The 27,518-nt window shown below is 40.0% G+C and overlaps 1 protein-coding gene across 1 annotated transcript in view; it reads right to left on the reverse strand.

Annotated features, from left to right (window-relative positions):
* LRP2 (LDL receptor related protein 2) overlaps positions 1 to 27,518 on the reverse strand; it is a 310,836-nt gene that overhangs the window by 150,279 nt on the left and 133,039 nt on the right. Inside the window, exons 28-32 of the mRNA XM_088474855.1 lie at positions 27,269 to 27,480; positions 25,410 to 25,594; positions 24,449 to 24,677; positions 24,181 to 24,358; positions 20,212 to 20,340 (exon numbers count right to left, since the gene is read on the reverse strand). Coding sequence (XP_088330981.1) covers positions 20,212 to 20,340; positions 24,181 to 24,358; positions 24,449 to 24,677; positions 25,410 to 25,594; positions 27,269 to 27,480 — 933 coding nt within the window. The remainder of the gene's footprint in view (positions 1 to 20,211; positions 20,341 to 24,180; positions 24,359 to 24,448; positions 24,678 to 25,409; positions 25,595 to 27,268; positions 27,481 to 27,518) is intronic.

A 27,518-nucleotide genomic window follows, 5' to 3' on the forward strand; every position in this document is an offset into this window, starting at 1 on the left:
CTTGTCAGCGAAAGGCGTATGAGGTTGCTTCCACAGAATGTGGAGAAGATGATGTTCATCAAAATGAATTATCAGCTCTTCCAGGGAGAGCAGCCTCCAGAACGTACAGAGGGACCTGTGGTGGTGGATTCCAGTGGGGACGAGTTAATACTCTGTGAGGATGAGGATGTACACACTGAAGAGGGTGAGGAATCGGTGGATGAGGAGGATGAGGATGACATCTTGCCTCCGTAGAGCCAGTTTGTGCAGGGACACATTAATTGCCAGCTTGTTTTGTGGGGGCCCAAACGAACCAATCATTTCAGCCACAGTTGTGTGGCAGACCCTGGCGCTGAAATGATTGGTTTGTTAAAGTGTGCATGTCCTGTTTATACAACATAAGGGTGGGTGGGAGGGCCCAAGGACAATTCCATCTTGCACCTCTTTTTTTTCTTTGCATTATGTACAGTTTGGGGCCTAGTTTTTCTAACTGCCATCCTGTCTGCCACTGCAGTATCACGCCTAGATGGGTCACGTGTTTGTGCCGCCCACTCATGTCGCTTAGCATAGTCATCCAGCTACCTCGGTGCAACCTTTTGGACATAAAAACACTATTGTGAGGTGTGAGGTGTTCAGAATAGACTGGAAATGAGTGGAAATTAAGGTTATTGAGGTTAATAATAGCATAGGAGCAGAAAAACCTACAAATTCTGTGATTTTAGCTGTTTTTATGCTTTTTTTCAAAAAAATACAGATCCAAAACACAAAACCCAGAACCCAAAACACGGAAGGGTGGTTTTGGCAAAACCAATCCAGATCCAAAACACGAAGAAAGATCCAGATCCAAAACCAAAACACAAAAAGTGGCCGGTGCACACCCCTAATATATATATATATATATATATATATATATATATATATATATATATATATATATATATATAAATGAATAGAGATTGGATTGCTAATTTAAATAGAAAATATGACATTAGATCATTAGATAACAGCAATAAATTACCAAACTACAGTACAAATTCCTGGATGTATACATTACAAATTTCTGGATACAGGGCCATGTACTAACATCATATAAAATATGTCCTAGTTTTATCAAAAGCTGATGGCTCATAACACTAATGTACTTAATGTACATAAATTAAATGAATTCATGCAGAATTCAACATCAATGTATACTGTCCAAATAATCTATATAATAATTGAGAACTGCGTGTCCTGAGATGGACATGTGCTTTTAAAGCAGGGGCATATGCCCTCCTACTCTCTACCTTGGCGACACAGGTGAGATAGACCAGCAGAGAAGAACCCTGCGACACTGCAGGTAAGTACGGGTGGCATCAGGATGGGTAGAGCAGTTAGCATTGTTGGTTTATGTATCTTCTAGTAAAGGACCACCAAGCCTAAAATGTAAGTTTGCCTATATGTACAGTACATAAATATACTGATGTATATACTGTCCATTAAAAATAATATATCAGTAAGTCATGCCAAAACCAAATGGACTCTTGGTACCATTTCAATGCTTAAAATTAGGTAGTTTGTTTTATAAACCAGGGTAATTCAATTAACAAATACATTTATACTGTAGGTGAGTTCTAAACATTTTTACGTTTAAAAAGACGAGTCAATGATTACGTTTAAAAAGACGTGTCAATGATTCCTTGAGGTTATCAAAGCACTAGTTGCCTTCAGTTATATAACTTATATATATTTGCTCACCAAATATTTGGGCTTCTATAATGACACTGCATGACTGCGATATTTACCTTCATAAATGGTAGTATAAAAAAAATACTGGGGAAATAGGACAAGAACCTAAAACATTCCTTTCTTAGGTAGAGCGACCGATGCTTTGAACTATGTGAAACCATTAACTAGCTTTTAATTGGCATATGTTGTCTTTTTTAATTTAGGCCCTGTAATTTTAGATTTCAAGGCAAACTATATTGCTATGTTGAAATGAAGACAATAGTGCAGAATGAGCATTCCAAAATCTAATCTTTGTGCTGAAAGTTTGTGCTGGCAGACAAAAATAACACTGTCATCAAGGATTAGGATCATAATAAGTCTCAGAAGAATGAGCACAGGTCTTTTTTTTTTTTTGTTCAATCATTAGCAATAATTAAAATCTTTCACAATTAAATTAACAAGTGATACAATCTCTATGGCAACAGAGCTACAGCATCAAGTCTTTCATTCATTCAAAACACTTTAGACATTTCACTGCCCAAAGATGCTGAATAATGGTGGTTTTTCATAAGCTTTTTCTGCAATAGAAAGCTGTACTTGGAAAATTACATTTAAATCTCTTTTGGAAGTAATGGGATAAATCACTAATTGAGCTGTGCAAGTTTTCATAAATCTTTTTTCTTTTATTGTGTCATAAGTCCTGACTAGTTTTAGGGGATTTCTCAATAATACATTTTGCAATGTCGGAGATACAAATGTTTTACTGTGGTCCTCATAATGATATTCATACTAGTGATTGTCCTTGGCATTGTCCAGGATTTTTAGTCTCTATGTTCCCTTCTGTGTCACCCTTTCTCTGTGTTTGTCCTCTCTGTTCCGCCTACCCCCTCTGTATCTTTTTCTCCTGCCCCTTAGTCTCTTTCTCTCCTACCCCCTCAGTCTCTTTCTCTCCTGCCCCCTCATTCTCTTTCTCTCCTGCCCCCTCATTCTCTTTCTCTCCTGCCCCTTCAGTCTCTATCTCTCCTTCCCCCTCAGTCTTTTTCTCTCCTGTCCCCTCATTCTCTTTCTCTCCTGCCCCTTCAGTCTCTTTCTCTTCTGCTCCTTCAGTCTCTTTCTCTCCTGCCCCCTCAGTCTCTTTCTCTCCTGCCCCCTCAGTCTTTTTCTCTCCTGCCCCCTCATTCTCTTTCTCTCCTGCCCCTTCAGTCTCTTTCTCTCCTGCCCCCTCAGTCTCTTTCTCTCCTTCCCCCTCAGTCTCTTTCTCTCCTGCCCCTCATTCTCTTTCTCTCCTGCCCCTTCAGTCTCTATCTCTCCTTCCCCCTCAGTCTTTTTCTCTCCTGTCCCCTCATTCTCTTCCTCTCCTGCCCCTTCAGTCTCTTTCTCTTCTGCCCCTTCAGTCTCTTTCTCTCCTGCCCCCTCAGTCTCTTTCTCTCCTGCCCCCTCAGTCTTTTTCTCTCCTGCCCCCTCATTCTCTTTCTCTCCTGCCCCTTCAGTCTCTTTCTCTCCTGCCCCCTCAGTCTCTTTCTCTCCTTCCCCCTCAGTCTCTTTCTCTCCTGCCCCTCATTCTCTTTCTCTTCTGCCCCTTCAGTCTCTTTCTCTCCTTCCCCTTCAGTCTCTTTCTCTCGTGCCCCCCTAGTATCTTTCTATCCTGCCCCCTCAGGTTCTTTCTCTCTTGCCTCCTCAGTGTCTTTCTCATCTGACCCTTAAGTATCTTTCTCTCCTACCTATCAGTCTCTTTCTATCCTGTCCCCTCAGTCTCTTTCTCTCCTGCCCATTCATTTTCTTTCTCTCCCGACCCTCATTTTCTTTCTCTCCTGCCCCCAGCCTCTTCGCTCCTGCCCCCAGTCTCTTCTCTCCTGCCCTCTCAGTCTCTTTCTCTCGTGCACATTCAGTCTCTTTCTCTCCTGACCCTCAGTTTCTTTCTCTCCTGCCCATTCATTTTCTTTCTCTCCCGACCCTTATTTTCTTTCTCTCCTGCCCCCAGTCTCTTCTCTCCTGCCCTCTCAGTCTCTTTCTCTCTTGCACATTCAGTTTCTTTCTCTCCTGCCCATTCATTTTCTTTCTCTCCTGCCCCCAGTCTCTTCGCTCCTGCCCTCTCAGTCTCTTTCTCTCTTGCACATTCAGTCTCTTTCTCTCCTGACCCTCAGTTTCTTTCCCTCCTGCCCATTCATTTTCTTTCTCTCCCGACCCTCATTTTCTTTCTCTCCTGCCCCCAGTCTCTTCTCTCCTGCCCTCTCAGTCTCTTTCTCTCTTGCACATTCAGTCTCTTTCTCTCCTGACCCTCAGTTTCTTTCTCTCCTGACCTTTAGTCTCTTTCTCTCCTGACCTTTAGTCTCTCTCTCCTGACCCTCAGTCTCTTTTTCTCCTGACCCTCAGTCTCTTTCTCTCCTGACCCCTCAGTCTCTTTCTTCACTCACCATTCATTTTCTTATTCTCCTGCCCCCATGTGTGTGTGTGTGTGTATGTAACACCCCCTTCTGTGATGTGCAGTGGAAGGATGTATGAATATAAGATAATGCAGATGCTTCCCACCTCTGTAATCTTTGGTGCATCCACCCAAATCACAGCTTGACTCCCCTGGGGCGTGCCCAAGGAATGAGCACCAAAGGGAGATGCAGTAAAACCCCTGTCCAACACTAAACACGCTAACACTATGTGACTTATTCTGATTCAGACACAGCCACGCCCGTGTCTAAGTCTTTTGCCGCAGTCGCGTAAGCTACTTTATGCAAATGCCGTTACAAAGCTCTTTCCTGATGTAAATCATCACGTCCGACTGTGTAAGGACTGAGACACCCAATGTCAGCATCCTTAGATGCTGAAGGTGCCTCGTTAGATGCCATCATCGATCGCACCATCAAAACTTGCACCAGTCCTATGACAGGTGCAGATCAGCCATGTGAACGGTTCTGCGGCTTTGTACACAACCACTATAAGCGTAACGCCTGCTACACTCCCATTAGATGCAACATCTCCGCATCTGATTAGTAGTCACCCCCTTTATCTCCCAGTCACTGTCCAGCAACGCCCCATATATTGCTGCTACCATTTGTCTAAATTTGTACTGCAACTCTGTACGAGCAAAATCGGGATTCATGCGCAGTGCAACTCAGACGCACGTGCACACGAAAAACACTGTGTGCGACATCGTCCGATGGTGCTCTACATGCTGCAGAAGCCAACCCATGTTTATTGATAAGAACTAAATGCAGATTTTATGAGAAAATATACTCTAGGACATTGGTTCCCAAACTGGGTGCCGCTGGGCACTTGCAGGATTGTCACAGGTTGGTGGTCCTTAAACAAATCAAATTATTTATGGTCAATGTGATAGGCAATACCAGTGCTGGTGGCTACCAATCATATAATCTGTGAACAAACGGAAGCACAATATTGTCCAGCATCACATAACTGAACCCAAGGATGACAGGTAAACACAATTCACTTAATTTAATCATTATTGCTGAATTTCTCAATAAGTATATATTTACCCTAGGGATGTCGAGAAAAAAATACTGATACTCTAGTGCGCCATAATTCAAGAAGGTTTGAGAACCACTGCACTAGGGCATGAATAGCAGAATAAGAGAATGACATTCAAATAACACAAATACACATACTGTATTATGAATGAATATTAGTCATTACATTTAGGGGTATATTTACTAGGGGTGAGCGGGTTCGGTTTTACTCGGTTTTACTCGGTTCTTATCGCCACTTTACCGCAATTCGGTGATAGCCAATAAAAAGATCTGAGTAAAACCGAGTAAAACCGAACCCGCTCACCCCTAATATTTACTAATGTTCGATTTTGATTTTAGTGTGATTTGACATTTGATTTTCATTCGTTTTTGCATTCGGAGATTTACTAAAAGCAAAATTGAATGTCAAATCGAACATAAAACCGAATTTCACTTCAATCCTACTCAAAATGGAACATCAGAAAAACATCACTACTTTTACATAGACCAACACACAAATCCCTTATTTACTAATATTCGATTTGAAATCGAACACAAAATCGAACTTCAAATCAAGCTTCAAATCACCAAATGAATAGACCTACTTCATGCTTTCGATTTTAGTATGAGCAGGTCTATTTGACACAGATGAATGCACAGAAATGGCGCGACTGTCCTGTCATTCGGGAAGTACTGTCCTCAGAGGATGGTACAGTTCATGGTTCGGGCTCCTCGTTTTTTAGTTTTAAGAAGACGGTGGATGCCTACATGGAGAAGAGGACCGGTCCAGGTATTTTAGGTGAGTATGTGTGAGTGTGTATGTATGTGTGTGATAAATTTATACTGTCACGGTGTGTGTGTCTTGTCTTTATTTTAACATTTGTTTACTGATAAACTAGAGGACATCAAAAAAGTACCTATGCTAGAAGCAGAGGTGGGGGGAAAGACAAATAACGTCTATTTTGGGGCACTCTTAAATGAAATGTGAAGATCATGTAATAATCATAGGAAGGGGTTAAAACTTAACCTTTAATCAAGAACCTTAAAAGAAAAGGACATAAACAGAGACACTAGAAGTATACTGGATATACATATAGATAGTCAATTAAATAAGTGAAAAATGAACAAATTTAACATAACAATATATCCAGTAAAATTAAAGAACAATTGAAATACAAAAATTTCCACATGTAAACATTTAAGTCATCTAATCAGAACAGATGACAATCAGACTCATGGTACCCAAAGGCATACCAGTACATTTTAGTCACAAGAGAACATCTACTGTGACATATGTAGTGACTCTGAAAATATCACAATATATCATATAGCGTCACAAAAGGACATCTATCGTGACACATGTATTAATTCTGTGACATAACAAAAACAAGAATTATATGTTATAAGGCGAAAATTTTTGTTATTTATCTGTTGCTGCCCTCAATAAACAAATTATTTTAATCAATTATAATGATACCACACACCAAAGTAGTATGGAGAGTGCTGATTATAGGGATCATCCGGTTATCTGTGTTCCCTTAATATATATATATATGACAGATACCAAGAGAAAAAGAAGAAAGTAAGACCTGGGATGGGGTTACGCCCATACACTTCTGCTGTCACCTGTCTATATCAGACAGGAGATGAGAGAGTGTATCTGATGCGTCATTCCCAGGTAAAGAGTAAGGCAACGCTTCTGCTTTCTGGGACAACTAAAAATTAATCTCCTCTGATACAGATAGCATTGCAGAGGAAGTGATAAGAAATTAACCCAGATGAGAGAGCTTGTTGGAGGGATACAAAAGATAGAGGGACGTATATTACAGTGAATTCAGTCCACAATTGAAATTTCAAAAGCTGAGCATCAGGTCAATAATGGTAAATAGAAGCATTTAGTATACCGCAAAGTAAAATTAAATACTAATATGAATCTGGTGCTGAAAATGACATTGATGCACATATATACGGACAGAATCAAAAACTTGGGTCATCTAATGCCAAACGTGAATGAGATGAGAGAAGGAAAAAAGTAAGTCCTGTGATCACACAGCGGCCGAGCCCAATCTAAAGTCCCCAGTCAAATTCTAATGGAGGACTGGCAGAGGGGTAGCCGCCAGGGTCGCAGGGGAAATGCAGAAACGCTGCTGAAGCAGAGATAACCACTGTGTCACTCACCTGTTACTTAACAGGCATTGCAGGGGGGGTCACCCACTGGTGTCCTCTGCACAGCAGCGTGGTGGAATGATAGATAAAATAATAGAAAGGTACCTGTGGTGAGGAGGGTAGTAGACAGCACATGTGTGGAGGGCAGCATGCAGATAGCAAACAAACGGACACGCGTTTCGCCGGAGGGCTTGGTCACCTGATCGCTGCAGTCTACCATGGTCTCCTATTTAAGCTGTAAGAGAGCCAATCACCTTGCTAATAATTCAGAGTGACTGCGCCTGGAGCCAATAGGATGTCAGGGATTAATAAGCCAATGAGGATGGTGGGAAGGGAGAATGAGAGGGCAGCGAAAAATTACCATATGTAAACAAACAAACAGCGATGTCTCTACAGGGCTTATAGGAGAATCAAATTTCTCCCAGAAATCAGATAGAAGCATGAAAAAACTCAGGGAGGCAATGAATATAGGAGGTAGTAACAATATATTGTAGAAGATAAAATAAATTAAAAATGGGAGTTATATATAGAGAGAATTGTCAGAAAGAAATACCATTGGATAATGGTAGATAAGAAAATTATGGTAGGAGCGATAAATTGTGAGTATGGAAGTATGAAGGGAATGCATGTGAAAAGAATGCACAAATAGACGAAAATGTTGAAATAAAAAATATATAAAAAAATATTGTATACAAATATAAATAATAATAAAAATGAAAATGTGTATATCAAGAAAAAAATATTAAAAGTAAAAATGAGGGTGATAATGAATATGGATATAGGTACAACGTAGATGTAAATGTGGAATAAATAATGAGATAAAGTGAAAGGGGAGAGAAATGGTGAAAAAAGGGGGGGAAAAAAGATGTAAAAAAAGGAAAAAAAGAGAAAGAAAAGGAAAAGAGAAGAACAGGGATAAAGTGTTGAAGATGCAGTGTATAATGACAAAAATTAATATCCTATTGAATGGACCAGATGAGATATATACAGTAAAAAGAGTGAATTAGATGTGGTGTTGTGATGGTAAGTGAATTTATATGAAAAGGTAAGTGAGTGAGATGAGGTGAACACAGGGAAGGAAATTCCTATATAGATAGATTAACGGAAATAAATACATAAAAACAGAATGTGATCAGTGGAAGATAGAAATAAAGAAAAGAAAGTTTTGAAAGTGATAAGTGTGTGTGACTATGTGAGAGATAAAATCAAGAAAACATATGATACATGAATTGGGAGAAATGTAGTATGCGTGTTAAAAAGCACTCAAATTTCGAATATTGGAGGAACATGTCCTCAAACAATTAGACCAGTGTATAATGAGACCGTGATAGAGAGAAGAGAAAAAGTAATGTAATACATCTATTAAGAAAAATTAATTAATAAAATTGATGTGAAAAAAGAGAGAGGGAAAACAGCAAAAACCGAGGGAAATGTACCAATAAAAATAATGATAATAATACCGTCATGAAAAAGGATAATACTGATAATGATCACATAAAAAAGAAGAAGTGGAGGGGAGTAGTGGAGGGGGGATGGGAGGGAGGGGGGGAGGAGGGAAAAATGAAGCACATATTATTAAAGCTTCACATGAGAAAGAATGTGAAAGGCCTCAATGGAATTCTGAAATGCTGGTTAGTCCGTAATGAATACACTGTAATTGATGCTCTCATTTAAACCCTTAGGTACTAATGTTCCTATTTTAAAAATACATTCACTCTCCTTCTTTTGGAGGGCCCTGCTGAGGTCACCACCTCTTAAGCCCAACCTAATTTTCTCTAGGCAGGACACTTTGAGATCTTTTTCCCGTCCAGAGTGTTTCAAATGAAAGTGTCTCGCCACTGACGTAAGCTGTTTCATTTTCTGTAGGTCCGATTCGGCGTTGCGTATATTGCCTAGGTGCTCAAGAGTTCTGATTTTTAACATTCTCGTAGTCATCCCGATGTACTTGATGTTGCAAGGACAAGTGATACAGTAAATAACGTTAGTGGTTTTACAATTGAAGAGATCTTTGATAGTATGTTTTTGGCCAAACTTATCTGTGATAGTAGTAATATTATGTATATGTGGGCAGATTTTACAGTTACCACAGGGATGGGTACCCGTAGTGGAGGGGATCCTGTTCGGAGTCTGAATGAAGTGACTTTTAACCAATTGATCTCTGAGGTTAGGTGCCCTCCGCCAACTCATGTACACTTTTTCTTCCAAACTATTGGCTAAATCCTCATCTGTGCGTAGAATATGCCAATATTTTTGTATTATATCTCTCGCATCCTTCCAATTATTACAAAAATCACCAATAAATCTGATGACATTGGTATTTTCTTTCTTGGGTTGCTGACCAAAAATGAGAGATTGTCTGTCAGTTTTGAGAACTTCATTCTTAGCTGTTTTAATCAAACGTTTACTATACCCTCGTTCTTGCAATCTTTGAGCTAGATCTTTGCTCTGGACATCAAACGAGTTATCCTCTGAGCAGTTACGTCTGAGTCTCAGGAATTCGCCTTTGGGAATATTTTTCAACGTTGGAGGAAAATGGAAGCTGTTCCTATGTAATAAACTGTTAGTGGATGTTTGTTGTTCCTGTTTATTTTCCAACGAATCTATTAATGATGACACCAATTCAAGCTGGGAGGTTGAACTCTCTAAATTAAAACGTACTCTTCAACAACAAACCAGAATAAATTGGGATCTTATCAGTTTGGAGAACTATTGTAAACAAAAAATTGTTCCGAGGGGCTTACGCCCCAAACTTTTCCCAACGTGCGAGTTGTGTATGGAAAACCTACAAAAAGAATGGGAAAACACCCTACTTAAGTGCTCCCATGAACTAATGGGTATTCTCATCAAACACGACAACCTAATTCTGGATGAGTGTAAAAAAGAAGTTGATAAACTGGGTCAGATACTTGAACAGTGGGAACAAAACTCTTCTTTCCAAACTTGTTTTATTAAAATTAAAAAAGAATTAGAGGAATATGATAAAACCATCATCGAACGTAAACAAAATAAATTTATTCGAGATAGACAAGATTTCACTGCAGGAAATATCTTTCGTTGGAACAAACCACAAGGGAGAAAAAATACGGGCCTCTTAGAGAATACTCCATCCTCATGTGAAGCTGAAATTTCAGACACTGAAGAACTCAGTGACTATAATTTTCATATTCAAAACTCAATAACCCAAAGATCTGACAATTCCTCACACTTTACCACTTTTTTAGGAGGGACCAGGGGTATCCGTGGACGCCCCGCAAACACAAAACGAGGCGGGGGGCAGGAAGGAAAGAAAGATGGGAACCAAATTCACCAAACCGATATTCAACACGAACCAACAAGAGATAGAGACTTCAATCTCCTCTTCATTAAAAATCATCAATTTATCTGACCATGTTCTCAGTACAATTCAAATGGAAATTCTAAGTAAAGGGTTATCCTTCTCACCAACTTACCATTTCAACAGATTTAAATAGGAAACTAATTTAAGACTCTTTGGGAGGAAACGCTTATTAACCAAATTTCACAAGTCTAGACGTAGTGAAGCTGAATTTATGCCCTACAAGGAACAGGAGGATGAACTCTCACTGCTTGAACAAGAGGCACTCCAAGCATTGGAAGAACTAGCACCGGATTCAGACACGTATGTAGTACAACAGAGACCTATTTGCAAAAAACGTTCTATATTTTTTCCATCTGAAAATATATGTCCTGAAGTTGGTGTCTTCCTGAAACTGGTATCGCGTGACTTCGACAGTCTCTATAGACGGCAAAAACATCATAAATTCAGAAGGAATCTTAGCCTATTCCAAAATAAAGCAATAAAAGAAATTGAAGGATGGAAAGACATAGTTATCAAACCTTCGGACAAAGGTGGTAACATCGTTCTTTGGCCTCTACATCTATACCTTAGAGAGGCGAATAGACAACTTCTGGTTCCTTCCTGTTATCAAAATACCCTTTTTGATCCTACTGAAAACTTTAAAACCAGATACATCAGAATCATTGATGGAGCCTATTACAATGGCACAATTACCAAAACAGAATATGATTATTTGTAGATTTCCCATCCCAGAACCCTGACCTTCTATCTCCTACCAAAGGTCCACAAAGATCTGACCAATGCACCCGGCAGGCCGATAGTATCAGAAAATGGAGGACTGTTGGAAAAAGCAAGCTGTTTCCTTGATGTACACTTACGACATCATGTTCTCAGTTTACCATCATACATTAGAGATACGACGGACGTTCTTAAAAAGATACATGATGTCACATTGGAGGATACACACCTCCTTGTGAGTTTGGATGTTGAATCCCTTTACACTTCCATCATACACAGCATTGGGATACAAGCAGTCAGATACTCTCTGATGATGGAAGGTATAGGGGACTTTCAAGAATTCATGTTGGTACTTCTAGATTTCGTGTTACATCATAATTATTTCCTGTTCAATAATCGCTTCCACATCCAAAAGAGGGGGACGGCAATGGGGGCAGCTTGTGCACCCACATATGCCAACCTCTTCCTAGGGTGGTGGGAGCATGAACATGTCTTTCAGGATGACCATGATACCCATACTCAACATATAGTTTTATGGATGCACTACATTGATGACATCCTATTAATTTGGGATGGTTCACAGAAAGAACTGGATGACTTTGTCACTCATTTGAACAATAATCATATGAACCTGAGGCTCACATATAATTGCAGTTTTCACAGCATTGCTTTTTTGGACCTTAGAATTTTTAGAGGAACCAACAATGAAATCTGTACAGAGATATACAGGAAACAAACATCCACTAACAGTTTATTACATAGGAACAGCTTCCATTTTCCTCCAACGTTGAAAAATATTCCCAAAGGCGAATTCCTGAGACTCAGACGTAACTGCTCAGAGGATAACTCGTTTGATGTCCAGAGCAAAGATCTAGCTCAAAGATTGCAAGAACGAGGGTATAGTAAACGTTTGATTAAAACAGCTAAGAATGAAGTTCTCAAAACTGACAGACAATCTCTCATTTTTGGTCAGCAACCCAAGAAAGAAAATACCAATGTCATCAGATTTATTGGTGATTTTTGTAATAATTGGAAGGATGCGAGAGATATAATACAAAAATATTGGCATATTCTACGCACAGATGAGGATTTAGCCAATAGTTTGGAAGAAAAAGTGTACATGAGTTGGCGGAGGGCACCTAACCTCAGAGATCAATTGGTTAAAAGTCACTTCATTCAGACTCCGAACAGGATCCCCTCCACTACGGGTACCCATCCCTGTGGTAACTGTAAAATCTGCCCACATATACATAATATTACTACTATCACAGATAAGTTTGGCCAAAAACATACTATCAAAGATCTCTTCAATTGTAAAACCACTAACGTTATTTACTGTATCACTTGTCCTTGCAACATCAAGTACATCGGGATGACTACGAGAATGTTAAAAATCAGAACTCTTGAGCACCTAGGCAATATACGCAACGCCGAATCGGACCTACAGAAAATGAAACAGCTTACGTCAGTGGCGAGACACTTTCATTTGAAACACTCTGGACGGGAAAAAGATCTCAAAGTGTCCTGCCTAGAGAAAATTAGGTTGGGCTTAAGAGGTGGTGACCTCAGCAGGGCCCTCCAAAAGAAGGAGAGTGAATGTATTTTTAAAATAGGAACATTAGTACCTAAGGGTTTAAATGAGAGCATCAATTACAGTGTATTCATTACGGACTAACCAGCATTTCAGAATTCCATTGAGGCCTTTCACATTCTTTCTCATGTGAAGCTTTAATAATATGTGCTTCATTTTTCCCTCCTCCCCCCCTCCCTCCCATCCCCCCTCCACTACTCCCCTCCACTTCTTCTTTTTTATGTGATCATTATCAGTATTATCCTTTTTCATGACGGTATTATTATCATTATTTTTATTGGTACATTTCCCTCGGTTTTTGCTGTTTTCCCTCTCTCTTTTTTCACATCAATTTTATTAATTAATTTTTCTTAATAGATGTATTACATTACTTTTTCTCTTCTCTCTATCACGGTCTCATTATACACTGGTCTAATTGTTTGAGGACATGTTCCTCCAATATTCGAAATTTGAGTGCTTTTTAACACGCATACTACATTTCTCCCAATTCATGTATCATATGTTTTCTTGATTTTATCTCTCACATAGTCACACACACTTATCACTTTCAAAACTTTCTTTTCTTTATTTCTATCTTCCACTGATCACATTCTGTTTTTATGTATTTATTTCCGTTAATCTATCTATATAGGAATTTCCTTCCCTGTGTTCACCTCATCTCACTCACTTACCTTTTCATATAAATTCACTTACCATCACAACACCACATCTAATTCACTCTTTTTACTGTATATATCTCATCTGGTCCATTCAATAGGATATTAATTTTTGTCATTATACACTGCATCTTCAGCACTTTATCCCTGTTCTTCTCTTTTCCTTTTCTTTCTCTTTTTTTCCTTTTTTTCCATCTTTTTTCCCCCCCTTTTTTCACCATTTCTCTCCCCTTTCACTTTATCTCATTATTTATTCCACATTTACATCTACGTTGTACCTATATCCATATTCATTATCACCCTCATTTTTACTTTTAATATTTTTTTCTTGATATACACATTTTCATTTTTATTATTATTTATATTTGTATACAATATTTTTTTATATATTTTTTATTTCAACATTTTCGTCTATTTGTGCATTCTTTTCACATGCATTCCCTTCATACTTCCATACTCACAATTTATCGCTCCTACCATAATTTTCTTATCTACCATTATCCAATGGTATTTCTTTCTGACAATTCTCTCTATATATAACTCCCATTTTTATTTTATTTTATCTTCTACAATATATTGTTACTACCTCCTATATTCATTGCCTCCCTGAGTTTTTTCATGCTTCTATCTGATTTCTGGGAGAAATTTGATTCTCCTATAAGCCCTGTAGAGACATCGCTGTTTGTTTGTTTACATATGGTAATTTTTCCCTGCCCTCTCATTCTCCCTTCCCACCATCCTCATTGGCTTATTAATTCCTGACATCCTATTGGCTCCAGGCGCAGTCACTCTGAATTATTAGCAAGGTGATTGGCTCTCTTACAGCTTAAATAGGAGACCATGGTAGACTGCAGCGATCAGGTGACCAAGCCCTCCGGCGAAACGCACGTCCGTTCATTTGCTAACTGCATGCTGCCCTCCACACATGTGCTGTCTACTACCCTCCTCACCACAGGTACCTTTCTATTATTTTATCTATCATTCCACCGCGCTGCTGTGCAGAGGACACCAGCGGGTGACCCTCCCTGCAATGCCTGTTAGGTAACAGGTGAGTGACACAGCGGTTATCTCTGCTTCAGCAGCGTTTCTGCATTTCCCCTGCGACCCTGGCAGCTACCCCTCTGCCAGTCCTCCGTTAGAATTTGACTGGGGACTTTAGATTGGGCTCGGCCTCTGTGTGATCACAGGACTTACTTTTCTCCTTCTCTCATCTCATTCATGTTTGGCATTAGATGACCCAAGTTTTTGATTCTGTCCGTATATATGTGCATCAATGTCATTTTCAGCACCAGATTCATATTAGTATTTAATTTTACTTTGCGGTATACTAAATGCTTCTTTTTACCATTATTGACCTGATGCTCAGCTTTTGAAATTTCAATTGTGGACTGAATTCATTGTAATATACGTCCCTCTATCTTTTGTATCCCTCCAACAAGCTCTCTCATCTGGGTTAATTTCTTATCACTTCCTCTGCAATGCTATCTGTATCAGAGGAGATTAATTTTTAGTTGTCCCAGAAAGCAGAAGCGTTGCCTTACTCTTTACCTGGGAATGACGCATCAGATACACTCTCTCATCTCCTGTCTGATATAGACAGGTGACAGCAGAAGTGTATGGGCGTAACCCCATCCCAGGTCTTACTTTCTTCTTTTTCTCTTGGTATCTGTCATATATATATATATATATTAAGGGAACACAGATAACCGGATGATCCCTATAATCAGCACTCTCCATACTACTTTGGTGTGTGGTATCATTATAATTGATTAAAATATTTGTTTATTGAGGGCAGCAACAGATAAATAACAAAAATTTTCGCCTTATGACATATAATTCTTGTTTTTGTTATGTCACAGAATTAATACATGTGTCACGATAGATGTCCTTTTGTGACGCTATATGATATATTGTGATATTTTCAGAGTCACTACATATGTCACAGTAGATGTTCTCTTGTGACTAAAATGTACTGGTATGCCTTTGGGTACCATGAGTCTGATTGTCATCTGTTCTGATTAGATGACTTAAATGTTTACATGTGGAAATTTTTGTCTGATTGTCATCTGTTCTGATTAGATGACTTAAATGTTTACATGTGGAAGTTTTTGTATGTCAATTGTTCTTTAATTTTTCTGGATATATTGTTATGTTAAATTTGTTCATTTTTCACTTATTTAATTGACTATCTATATGTATATCCAGTATACTTCTAGTGTCTCTGTTTATGTCTTTTTCTTTTAAGGTTCTTGATTAAAGGTTAAGTTTTAACCCCTTCCTATGACTATTACATGATCTTCACATTTCATTTAAGAGTGCCCCAAAATAGACGTTATTTGTCTTTCCCCCCACCTCTGCTTCTAGCATAGGTACTTTTTTGATGTGTTCTGCACAAAGGCCCTCATTCAGAGCCGTACGCTCTGAGTAGAGCGCACGCTCTGAATGAGGGCCGCCCTCCATAATTATGGAGCGTCCTCCTGGACGCTCGTATAGCTGTGGGTCACCACTCACAGCCTATACGAGCGTGCAGTTTGATGGCCGCGATGGTTTTGACCATCGCGACCATCGCCACTGCGAGCCGGAGCCTGCAGTTGAGTTTTTCAACCGCGAGGCCCGGAGTGATTTTGGCTCTATCAGAGCCAAAATCACTCCCACTGACATCACTAGTGATGTCAGTGGGCCGGCTTCTGACGGTAGGCGTTCCCTTGGGAATGCCCCCGTCAGGGAGGCACGCCCCCGGCACGCCCATCAAAGGGGGCGTGCTGTCAATCAACATCGACAGCACGCCCCCTTTGATCAGACACAACGAGCGAAGGAAAGTCCTTCGCTCGTCGCGTCTGGCGCATGCGCACAACGGAGCTCCCGCCGTCGTGCGCATGCGCAGTGCACAACATCGACCCACTTGCGAGCGGACAGCCGCTTGCGAGTGGGTCTGAATCAGGCCCAAAGTCTATGGGTGCACCACCAACCACTAATTGTGTTGAATTATCTAAATAATCCACCTGTATGTTGGTCCTTATAATAAGTCTTTTGCTGATTACTCTCGGATAACTATTTAATCTATCACTAGTGCGGACTCATCCCTGTGCTTTTTCTTGTTAGATAAACTAGAGGTACAGCGGGCCCTTAATGTCCCGCATGCTGGTATTTGTGGTTCTCCGAGTACCAGCATGCAGGGGAGGTTGCTGGACCTGTAGTTCTACTTCTGCCTGGGGTGCCCTGCAGAAGGGAACCCATGGATCCCAGGGATCCCTGGGTTCCCCAGCATGGGATCCCCAGCATGGGCTGAGTAGCGTAATGCTTTGGCCAGGGGACCCAGTGAAAGGGTTCCCCTGGCTGTGGTATTGCACCCCGCTAGAAAGAGTCCAGTGCTGGTTATGGTAAATACAGGAGATCCTTACTCATTTTGTCCTCTGTATTTCCAAAACCAGGACCGGCTTGTTTAACCCAGTGCTGGTTGTGGTAAATACAGGGGACCCCTATGACCTTTGTCCCTGCATTTACACAACCAGGACTGGCTCTTAAAGTCCGGGGCTGGTTGTGATTTTAGGGGGGTGCCCCACGTCATTTTTTTTAACATTTCAACACTTTGGAAGATCTCACTGATCTGTGCATGCATCTGTGTCAATCAGACCTGCTCATGCTAAAATTGAAAGCATGAAGCAGGTCTATTCATTTGGGGATTTGAAGTTCGATTTTGAGAGAGATTTGGTGTTCGATTTGTACGTAGGAATGCAAAATCGAACATGAAATCATTGTTCAAAATCGAACCAAATTGAATTGGATTTAGAAAAGGCTTCTAAAATCGAATTTTAGTAAATGTAGGAGTTGATGAGGGATTTGCACATTCCATTTGATTCGATTTGAGGTGAGCTAAACGAACATCAAATCGAATGTATAATCGAACTTGGATAAATATACCCCTTAGTGGTGGAATGATATAGAATAATGGAAAACTATTATCAGCAGAATCGGTACCAGCAATCAAAATATACATATACATAAACAATACACACAAAGGACAGATTACCGCGGGACAATGTATCAGTTAATAATTCTCTAATATCCAACTGGCTAAAATACTGTACATATCTCACAATATGGAGTTCTAAAACATCAACCATAAATGCTTACTGGATGGTGCTTGTTACCATTCTTACTGACAAAATGATAGCATAGAAGTGACTGAACAGAATTGTTAGTGCACTTTCGTTGGAGCTTGTGTATGTTTGGAGATAATACTGATAAGCCCTCAATGTTTTAATGCCTCTGACATACAAATCTCTTCTTGACTATAAAGAAGGGTTTCACTTTATCCTCATCCTTAATGCAGGTTGTGCTAGTACAGTATCTGTAGCTTCACAACTGTCAGCAATAATCAACTCCTCAGCAGTATAGATGCTTGGTGCCTTCTCACCTGCCAACCCTCCTGTCCCTAACTCTTCAGCCCTAATGGCCTTCACAGATTCCCAGGCACTCCTAGCTTCACACCCTTTTTCACAGGTCTGACAAGACCCGATCCCTCTTCCAGCAACTTAATTTGCAGAGTCTTGTTATTGCATATCCAAATATCTCAAAATAAAAATAAACTGTGAAACCTGGGCCCCTATGGTCTCACTGCATCTTGCTGTGCATAAGCTAGCACAAGGAGCTGCAACTTGAAATACTGTACAGTTTTATGTCCTGCCGTTAGATGCCTGGCTTGGACTATATCACAAATGATGTACAGTGCACAGGAATGTCTAAAACTGCACATTGCTCTGCTTGATTTCATACAGTGATGTGCAGCGCGGAAGAAGGTATTTGCAGAAGTAAGGAACAAGTGTTTGAATGGACAGTGGGAGACAGCAGGGCGAGTGACACCATTTTACTATGTACTGTACATAGACAGAGCATAGTTTATTTTTGTTATAGACCTGCCAATCACTTTAAGGCAGTGTATGATACTGATGGTGCCTTGGAAGTCTATTACTAAAAGTTCTGTGTAGCAGAAAAGTTGGATTAACATTAAGGTATATATTTTGATACCTTCCTACATTTCATCTCCATCTCCGTAGTACTATTATCTAATCAAGTTTATCATATAGCATGGCAATAGGACAGGAGAAAACAATGGTCTTGACAAGATCCATTCTGCTGACGAGAACATATGGACTCCGGATGTCTTTAGTAGAGTAAGGAAAGAGCCATTATTTAACCCCTCCTGGAGAGACTTGATAAGGTTCTGCAAAGAACCAGACTGCCAGACCATGCAGCATTGCAGCTCTGGAAGGATACATCAGACTGGTTTGGAGACTGACTCCAATGTGATAACAGAGCAAAATACAAAGTCTATAATAATAGCTCCAAGCAATCCTTTTCCTGCTGCACAGATCAAAAAGATGAAAAACCTAACCTCTGCCCCACAACCTTCCTCTTTTACAAAGAGCCGACATGCTGTTTGCTGACAGCCTGACAGATGGTATCAGTAGAGAACAAGACATCACTGTTTTACAAAGATCCCACTTTAAGCCTCTATGTACTTTTGAAGTTCTGAGAATAGTGCTATGGAGAAGGTGAATGATATATTACATGGGCATCTCAACTATTCCCAATGTACTGTTCAAATCTTACCAAAACAAATAAACTGATTCTATAGATCTAAGGTCAAACTGTGTGTCGGATACAAATAAAATAATTCAATGGACAGTTTTACAAGATAAGTGCACTAAATAATTTAGTTAGAAAATATTATTCTGCACCACCTTTTCCAAACTAAGCCCCCAGGTTGCATTCCCTATCTACCACCAGCTTCTATGTGCTTAAAGTTAATGTAAACTTTCCTAATTCCCCAATAAATATGTCCCACTTCCTTTTTGCCTCCATTGTCCCCATCAGTTTTATTATATAGATATGGTCTTATATATTCAGGGCCGGTGCTACCATTAGGCAACATTAGGCAGCCACCTTAGGGTGCCGGCCACTGGAGGGCGTCGCTGAGTCCGCAAAAAAAAACAATCGCATAATTCATGGCTAAGTTGCATATAATGAATTTGTGGCACAGCTGTGTGGCATATTGTGAATTTACAGTAGTGTTATGAGGTACATTATGATTTTGGCACTCTGCTGTGTGTAATATTCTATATAGTCTATTATGAATTTGGGGCACTGCTGTGTGGCATCTTATTGAACTGGGGAGACTGATGCATGGCAGGGGCGGTTGGTGAAATGTTGCCCAGGGCGCCTGGAATCCTTGCACCGGCCCTGTCTATATTACAGGGTTTCGTTCCACTCTTGCATTCAATTTTTTATCCTGTAACTGCCCATTCATTCCCTGTTTATATTTTCCTTAAGCCAGTGATTCCCAACCAGTCCTGGTTTTAGTGATATCCATGCTTAAGCACAAATGGTTAAATCAAAATAACTAAGGTACTAATTAAGTCACCTGTGCTCAACTATGGCTATCCTTAAAACTTGGACTGTTAGTGTGCCTTGAGGACCGTGGTTGGGAACCCCTGCCTTAAGCATTATTTTGTTTTACCAATGGGATTGACTCATTCACAAAATGCTTTAAAAGCAATATTGAAACTTCATATAAAATATAAAATATATATGTCTTACCTCTTTGGCAGTTTATCGCATCAGCAGTTAATAACCAGCCTGACGGACAGGAACAAGAATAAAATTTGGAGGAATATGATGACAATAAACAAAGATGGCTGCAAGGGTTTGATGCACATGGATTTTCACCTAGGAAATTATAGAACAAAACTATAAAAGCTGCATATCTGAGAACAAGCATGTTCAAATTGCATCACAAACAGTAAAAGAAATTCAAATAGGCAATAATCTGACAAGAACATAGCTCATGTAACATAAAAATAAACAAATCATTATTAGCTTATCTACTTTGTAGCCAAAAAAGGAATACGAAAAACAGATATTCAATAACACAATTGTATTACACCTTCAAATAATATATATATCTAATAACCCTCTGGAATGTATACTATTTTTGGTATTTTTGCACTGATTATGGAAAAAGGTAAGTAATCACACCAGATAACTAGGGAAGAAACACTGAGGTGTCATTTATCAACTGAGATGCATCCTTACTTTCACATAGATAACATTTTGATGCCCTAATTTACAAATGTACAAATTGCACTCCCTATGCATAGCACAGATAGGGAATGGTTGGCTGGGTTTAAAACAGGGCTGTCAAAGTAAGTATCCCTACTTACAGTACTCTGGAGCGAGTGCTAAACGCTCATAATGAAGAGAAATGTAGACAACAGGTACTTTAAAGGATGCACTAGCCATTTATTCAGGACCGGTCCGACTGGATTATCCTCTAGGTGACCAAGGCACTCACCTAGATCTCGCCCATCACCACTTGCGGCAGTCAGCATCATGGAATGTGAGTAACACAGGGCAGCTCAAAAACAGCTGCAACAGAGCCCCAGACACTGTACAGTTTGTCCCTGACAGAGAAAAATATATTCCTTGCTCCAGCTCCGCACATGGTTTCACTGAGGTCGGTGACACCCGGTGCACCAAATATCCCACCTGCTTCCAAAAATGGGCCTTGAGGGGACGAGGCGTGGCCTCGTGGCCCAGCAGTTCCAGAGATGCCGGACTGTCCCCAGAGACTCTTCCAGCATTCAGAATAAACTATTCAATAATAATCACAGGAGACAGAGGCTGCATAATGGTATACATGACTAGATGTGTCATTTATTTATTATTTATTGTCTATTATTTGTTTCTAATACATAATACTGAATTGCTGCCATTTATCGTTGAGAGAAAGACAGAGATAAAACAAACTCTCTCTCAAATAACAAAAGTATATCAAGAATATATCTGTCCTGTATGTATATACTATATCTGCAACATTTATCAAAAATGTTTTTAGAAGCATTATAATGTTTAAATTCTAATTTATGTGTATGGTGGTTGCATATAGTGTTACTACATAAATTAATTAATGAAGAAAGGGAGTGAATGTACTAACTACTAAACCTGCCTATCTTACCCATTAGGGGATACATTGTTAATGATTAAATATGATCACCACAAGGTAATTATTTCATACACAATTACAGAATGTCTAATATATTTATGTGTGCTTATTGATGGATATGATATTTATGTGTGCTTATTGATGGGTGACTTTATCATATTTTCATAATCACAGTCATAATAGTTCCCAATTTCTTTTAAAGAAGGATCCGATTAAAAGTTATGTTTTAATTATGTTCATTTTCTGATATCAACTATATGGTATTTATGGGTGTTTATTGATGAGTGACTGTCATATTTTCACACTCAGAGTCAAAATAATCCCCAATCTCTTTAAAGAGGGAACCGATTAAAAGCTAATCGGTTGTAATTGTAATTACGTATATTACGTATAATTGTAATTACGTATATTTCCTGATATCAATTCTATCAATTCATTTATTATAAAAGAGTGACCCACATAGGAATCACTTGCTGCACATTTTTCTTTTCTTCTGAGTACTTGATATTCGATTCTAGGGAGCACCTCCAGCTATATACAAAATTTGGTAACTAGTAATTATTAGAATGTACTAAATTGCTGGTCTATAAATTGAATTACATTTTTGTCCTGTGCAGGATATTATTTGTGTTTCTTGTCACACTCTTCCAGCATTGCCTGCTCCTCTTAGTGACACCCACCCACATGTGAACACAATACACACTCCCCATCACCCGCAGCAGGAGCAGTTCACAAAGTAGGACTCATTGATTACACTAATGGTGCGTACACACTGGGCGATAAAGTGGACGACTGAACGATAACGATATAGTTATCATTCAGTCGTCCACTTTATCGTCCATTTTTAACCCCAAAACGATGAACGATAACGACGACGCGCGTTCCCGCGGGTCGTTCGTCATCATCGTTCATCGGGCTGACATGCAGGCCAACCTGACGATCTCGTCAGGTTGCTGCATGTTGGGGAATGGGGGAGAGAGCCCGGCGCTGAACGATATCATTAATGATATCGTTCAGCGGGTGTGCTCAATGTCATGAACGACATTGAGCACTACACAATATCGCTCAGGGAGCATATCGTGTAGTGTGTACGCACCTTAGCAGTGGTGGATTTCCCATTAGGCTCGTGAAGTATGTGTCTAAGGGCGCCACATGCTGGGGGAAGTACAGCAGACTTCCCACCCCTGCTCCAGAGCCCCTGATCCTTTTTTTATGTAACACCAGGGGCAGGGTCGCAGATGGCGATGCGTGCAGGAGGTGCAGGCGAGATTGGGGCTACCTGCCTAATTGCTTTCTGCCAGAAGGCTTCAGCATTATGGGGCAGACCCTAACCAGCAGTGACACTATCATGATGTCTATACAGAGCCGCCTGTCACTGCCGCTGGGCGGCTCTGCAGTTAAACTTAACTGCCGTAACTACGAAGTCTGAGGGCAGTTGTGAAAGGGGGGCGGGTAGTTACAATAATATTGTACTGAGGGATGTGGCTGACCCCTAAATCCGCCTCTGACAGTACTATTAGTACTGACCAATTCAAGTTTTTCTAGTCTTGCTTGTTACATGTTATATTTATTTTCAGTGATGTATACAACATGTATCAAGTTTCACTGTCCTATTACAGATACTGTATTTCAGTTCAACACTGATTCATTATACAACACTTGGGTGGAGATATCAGAGACACAATCACATTTATCAATGTGGACTGCGGTCTGGGCCAATTTACCAAGCTCCAAAAGCGTAGCTTCTCAGAGCTTGGCCAGTTTAGCTAATTCTAATATCTAATTCTAATATCTCAGAAGAGGGAACTTCAGATCCCTCTCTGGCAGCTCCGGGCATCTATGAAGTGAAGTCTTGTGCTTCACAGTTACAGCCTGTCAGTCTCTTTTTGGGAACACTATCCTGACAAGCAAACATTGCTAAATATCGCCAACAAATTAGATCTAAAAAAAGCAAATTGAATTGTTATTTATTGCCAAACACTGAAAAACACTACATTAGCCCCATAATATAGGTGAGAGTTTTGAGACTTCTTTTTATGTCATCAAAACTCTACATAAAATAAGACGGTTATTGGAATACATTATATGCTGTATATAAACGTATTTGTAATGGGTGCACACTCTGCACCCAGAATATACAAGGGACACCCTCCTCCTCCGCGGCACCATCTTTCCAGTGATAACTTCTGGAAGATGGCGCTGTGGAGTGAAAGCAAAGAGCCTTTGCTCTCACTCACAAATGCCACCGGGAAGATGGCACCAGAGAGGAGGAAGGACCTGCTCGCTGACACAATGTAAGATGCAGAGGAGCTGGGGGGCCACTGAGCACGCCCCCCCCCTTGTGTTAATACAACCCTGATGCTGTAAACTATATTTCTCCCATGCAAATTGAAAATATGCCAATTCTAGTTTAATCTGTTCAGTTATTACCAGGAATAAATAAATGAATCACTTTAAATGCAGGACAGAAAGATAAGCTTGTCAAAATATTTTAAAATATACATGTTATAAATATCCTGCTTTATTAAATAGACAGTTGTATGTGAGGAGCTTTTTTGTCTTACCTCTAGGCTGTTTAACAGGGTGAACTGCTGAGATGCCCATTGGTTGTTGGATGTTATAAATCATGACTGTTTGGTTGCCACCATGCCACTTATTGGCACGAATGACCCGGTTGCTGTGTCGATCACTCCAATAAATGTAATCTTCAAATATGGCAATTGCATGCGGGTGTTGTAGCACCTGTTAGAAGATAATAATAAATATTTTTTTGCTTGTTTGTGAATTTTGCCAAAGTTAAATTCCGGAGAATTAATAAAGAAATCAACTCACCAAATCACTAGCCAATGCTTGCCTTCTGTTCTTCCCATCGTAATCGCAAAAATCAATGTAGTCAAGGTAGGCATCAGCAAAATAAAGGCGCTTGGTTGGATAGTCAATAGTTAGCCCATTGGGCCAATAAATCTTCTCTGAAATTATAACAGTGCGCAAGGCTCCATCCATACTGGCTCTCTCAATTCTGGGATTTCTGCCCCAGTCACTCCAAAACATCACACGAGCACTGCCAGAAAAACAAAACATTGTTGCACTTTGCACATCCATCCAATACCTTATATTTACAATATTATGGGCCTGATTCAGAGTTGTACGCTAACCCTATGGAGTACGTGCAATTCTGATGGTGGGTGGACTGTGCATGCGACGGAGCTCCTGTGTGCATGTGCTGCGATGCAGCTGCAGCTCCGGTCGCAGTGTCAGGCTCTGGCCATTTGGGGGCAAGACAGATGTCCATTTTGAGTAAGCCTAAGTTTCTTCGGATCTGCAATGTCGGCAGTGCCCGCGGATCTGTGACGTCGGCAGTGGCCGTCTTTTGCCTTCAGATGCCTCCTGTGGCATCAGCATATATATTAGCATATAGCGTACAACTCTGAAATAGGCCCCATTTATGTCACTTTACTAGAGAAGAGCATAAAGTTTGGGGACATTTCCAAAGTTCTATGAATGTAAGTTTTTAGCGGCTACCACACTTCAACAGTTTGTAATCAGAACAAAAGAGTTTTACATTTAAAAAAATAATAAAATTTAGATTTTAAAATATGGATTTTTCTAATACAATACTATTAAAACAAAAATAAATAAAAAAATGTTGAAAAAACTTGAAATTTGTGCACCATAAATAACATTTTATGGCTTGAGCCATTAATAAAGATTTGTGAAAATATTGTGAACAGTGGGAGGTTTGCTCATGTGTACTCTTCTCCATCACCACCAATAAGTATGTACATTTTCTTACTCTGTTCTGGGATCTAACACAAGTCCTCGAGGGTTTGTCACATTTTCACTAATGAGCACGGTCCTGTGGGTCCCATCAAGCTTAGAGACTTCGATTGTTTCCAAGATATAGTCCGTCCAATAAAGGTTTCGGCCCACCCAGTCCACAGCAAGGCTTTCCGTTACAGTGACACCGCTGTCAAATATCTGTGGAAAACATGACCTCTGATTATAACGTTTATTTACAATGGCTGCCAATCTATCATCTTGAATATCAGCATTTTTAATCTTTACCTTTAGGACTTTGTTTTCAGTTGTTTATAACTAAATTATATTTATCTTTTTTCCATTGAGTCGCCCAGTGAGAATATTTGAAGTGCTGTGTGAAGGGGGCGGGGACCAATGGTCACGATGGTTATCCCAGCCTGCGACTGCGGCCGCAGTGCTGGGATCGCAGATGCAGCAGAGGGTGTCAGACACCTCCTGCTACATTTGCATATGAACAAGGATAGAGTTGCAAAGCTGCTTGTGTGCATCTTTGTAATTCCGTCCTAGGCTGAATCACCCCCATAGAGGCTAACCCTCTCTTATGTGAATCAATAATCTCCTTGACTTTCAAGGCCGGAGGGTTCAGTCTTTTCTTAGGTGGAGATGTATTAAATCTTCTAAAGAGGATAGGTGGAGAGCTTGCCCATAGCAACCAATTAGCTCCTAGCTATCATTTTAAAGAATATACTAGATAAATTATAGCTAGAATCTCATTGGTTGCTTTTGGAAACTTGTTTACTGATTTCTATAGAAGGATTATCAAAACTTGCTGTATGCTTGAGCCCAAAATAGGCCCCTACCCATTTGCTGTCTGTTGGAGGCAGGTTTAATGCAGCACCCAGTCTCTTTTATGAAATCATTTCCCTACAACTCTCAAAAAGTAAATCTCAACTTTTTTGCATGATTGCTGTTTTTACTTTCTTAAGCCAGGTACACAATGGAGTGATGTCGGGATGATATGCCGTTTTGTAATGGCATATCGCCTACATCGCTCAGTGTGTACGCATGTTTGCGGGCTCCTGCGGTCGCTAGCCATGGTCGCCAGGTTTGATGTGCTGCACATCAAATCTAGCGATATCGCTAGCAACCAGTGCATTATTAGTGAATGACGTAACAGTGATCGTTACATCGTTCATTAAAGTCGTCCAGTGTGGAGTGGACGCACAATCACTGTTGACGGGTAATTGTTCTGATGTTGGGACGGATGGCCGTCGCCCAAGTGTGTACCCAGCCTTAGGAAGGACAGACTCACCTAGCCACTAGCAGTATAACTAACAGAATGAATATAAGCATTGATGAGTAGTGATTTCCAGATATTGGGGAGTGAACAAGTCTGCTTGTTCACTCCCCAACAAGTCGACATTATGAACTTGTCGACATAGGAACCATGTCGACATTTTTATGTCAACATATTGGTTATCGAACTACAGCCAATGTTTTGCATTCTGACTGTGGACTTTTCATGCCACTATAATTACTCTCCACTATAATGCCACACAATGTAGTTGTACCTATTATACACTGACCAGCCCAGCTTTCCCAGCTTGGGTATGGTTTATGCATTTGCAGGGCGACCTCAATGCTGTCTCCACCCAGCCACTCGCTATGTACTGTAAAAAGCCCAGGTTATGAGCACTGTTGCTCTGTACTATCTGCTGTAATGAAAAGCTAAACCAGACTTTGCTAAATCAATACCGAAGAGGCAGCTCCTTACAGGACAGCATTTGTATCAATTTCACAATTGCTTATGGCAACAGCAACATCATATTATTATTTATAAAGCTGCAAAATACAAATTGCAGTAATTCACCGAAAAATAAGTGTAATACGTACAACTTTCCTGTCTGTTCCGTTGACATAAGCACTCCATATTCTATCCTGTGTCGTATCAGACCAATAAATTCGATTAGTGACTGAATCAAAATCTATGGCGACTATATTGCGTCCATCTCGGATCACAGAGTAAATGTTGTGAGCTTGTGTAGTGATATTGTCAGCGACAATCTGGTTACGACTCGCCACCAACAGCAGTAGATTACCAAATTCTGTGATAATAAGTAATATAGAATAAGGCTATTACTGT

Source organism: Taudactylus pleione, unplaced genomic scaffold (assembly GCF_031769625.1).
Source record: "Taudactylus pleione unplaced genomic scaffold, aTauple2 ptg000156l, whole genome shotgun sequence".
Lineage (NCBI taxonomy): Eukaryota > Metazoa > Chordata > Amphibia > Anura > Myobatrachidae > Taudactylus > Taudactylus pleione.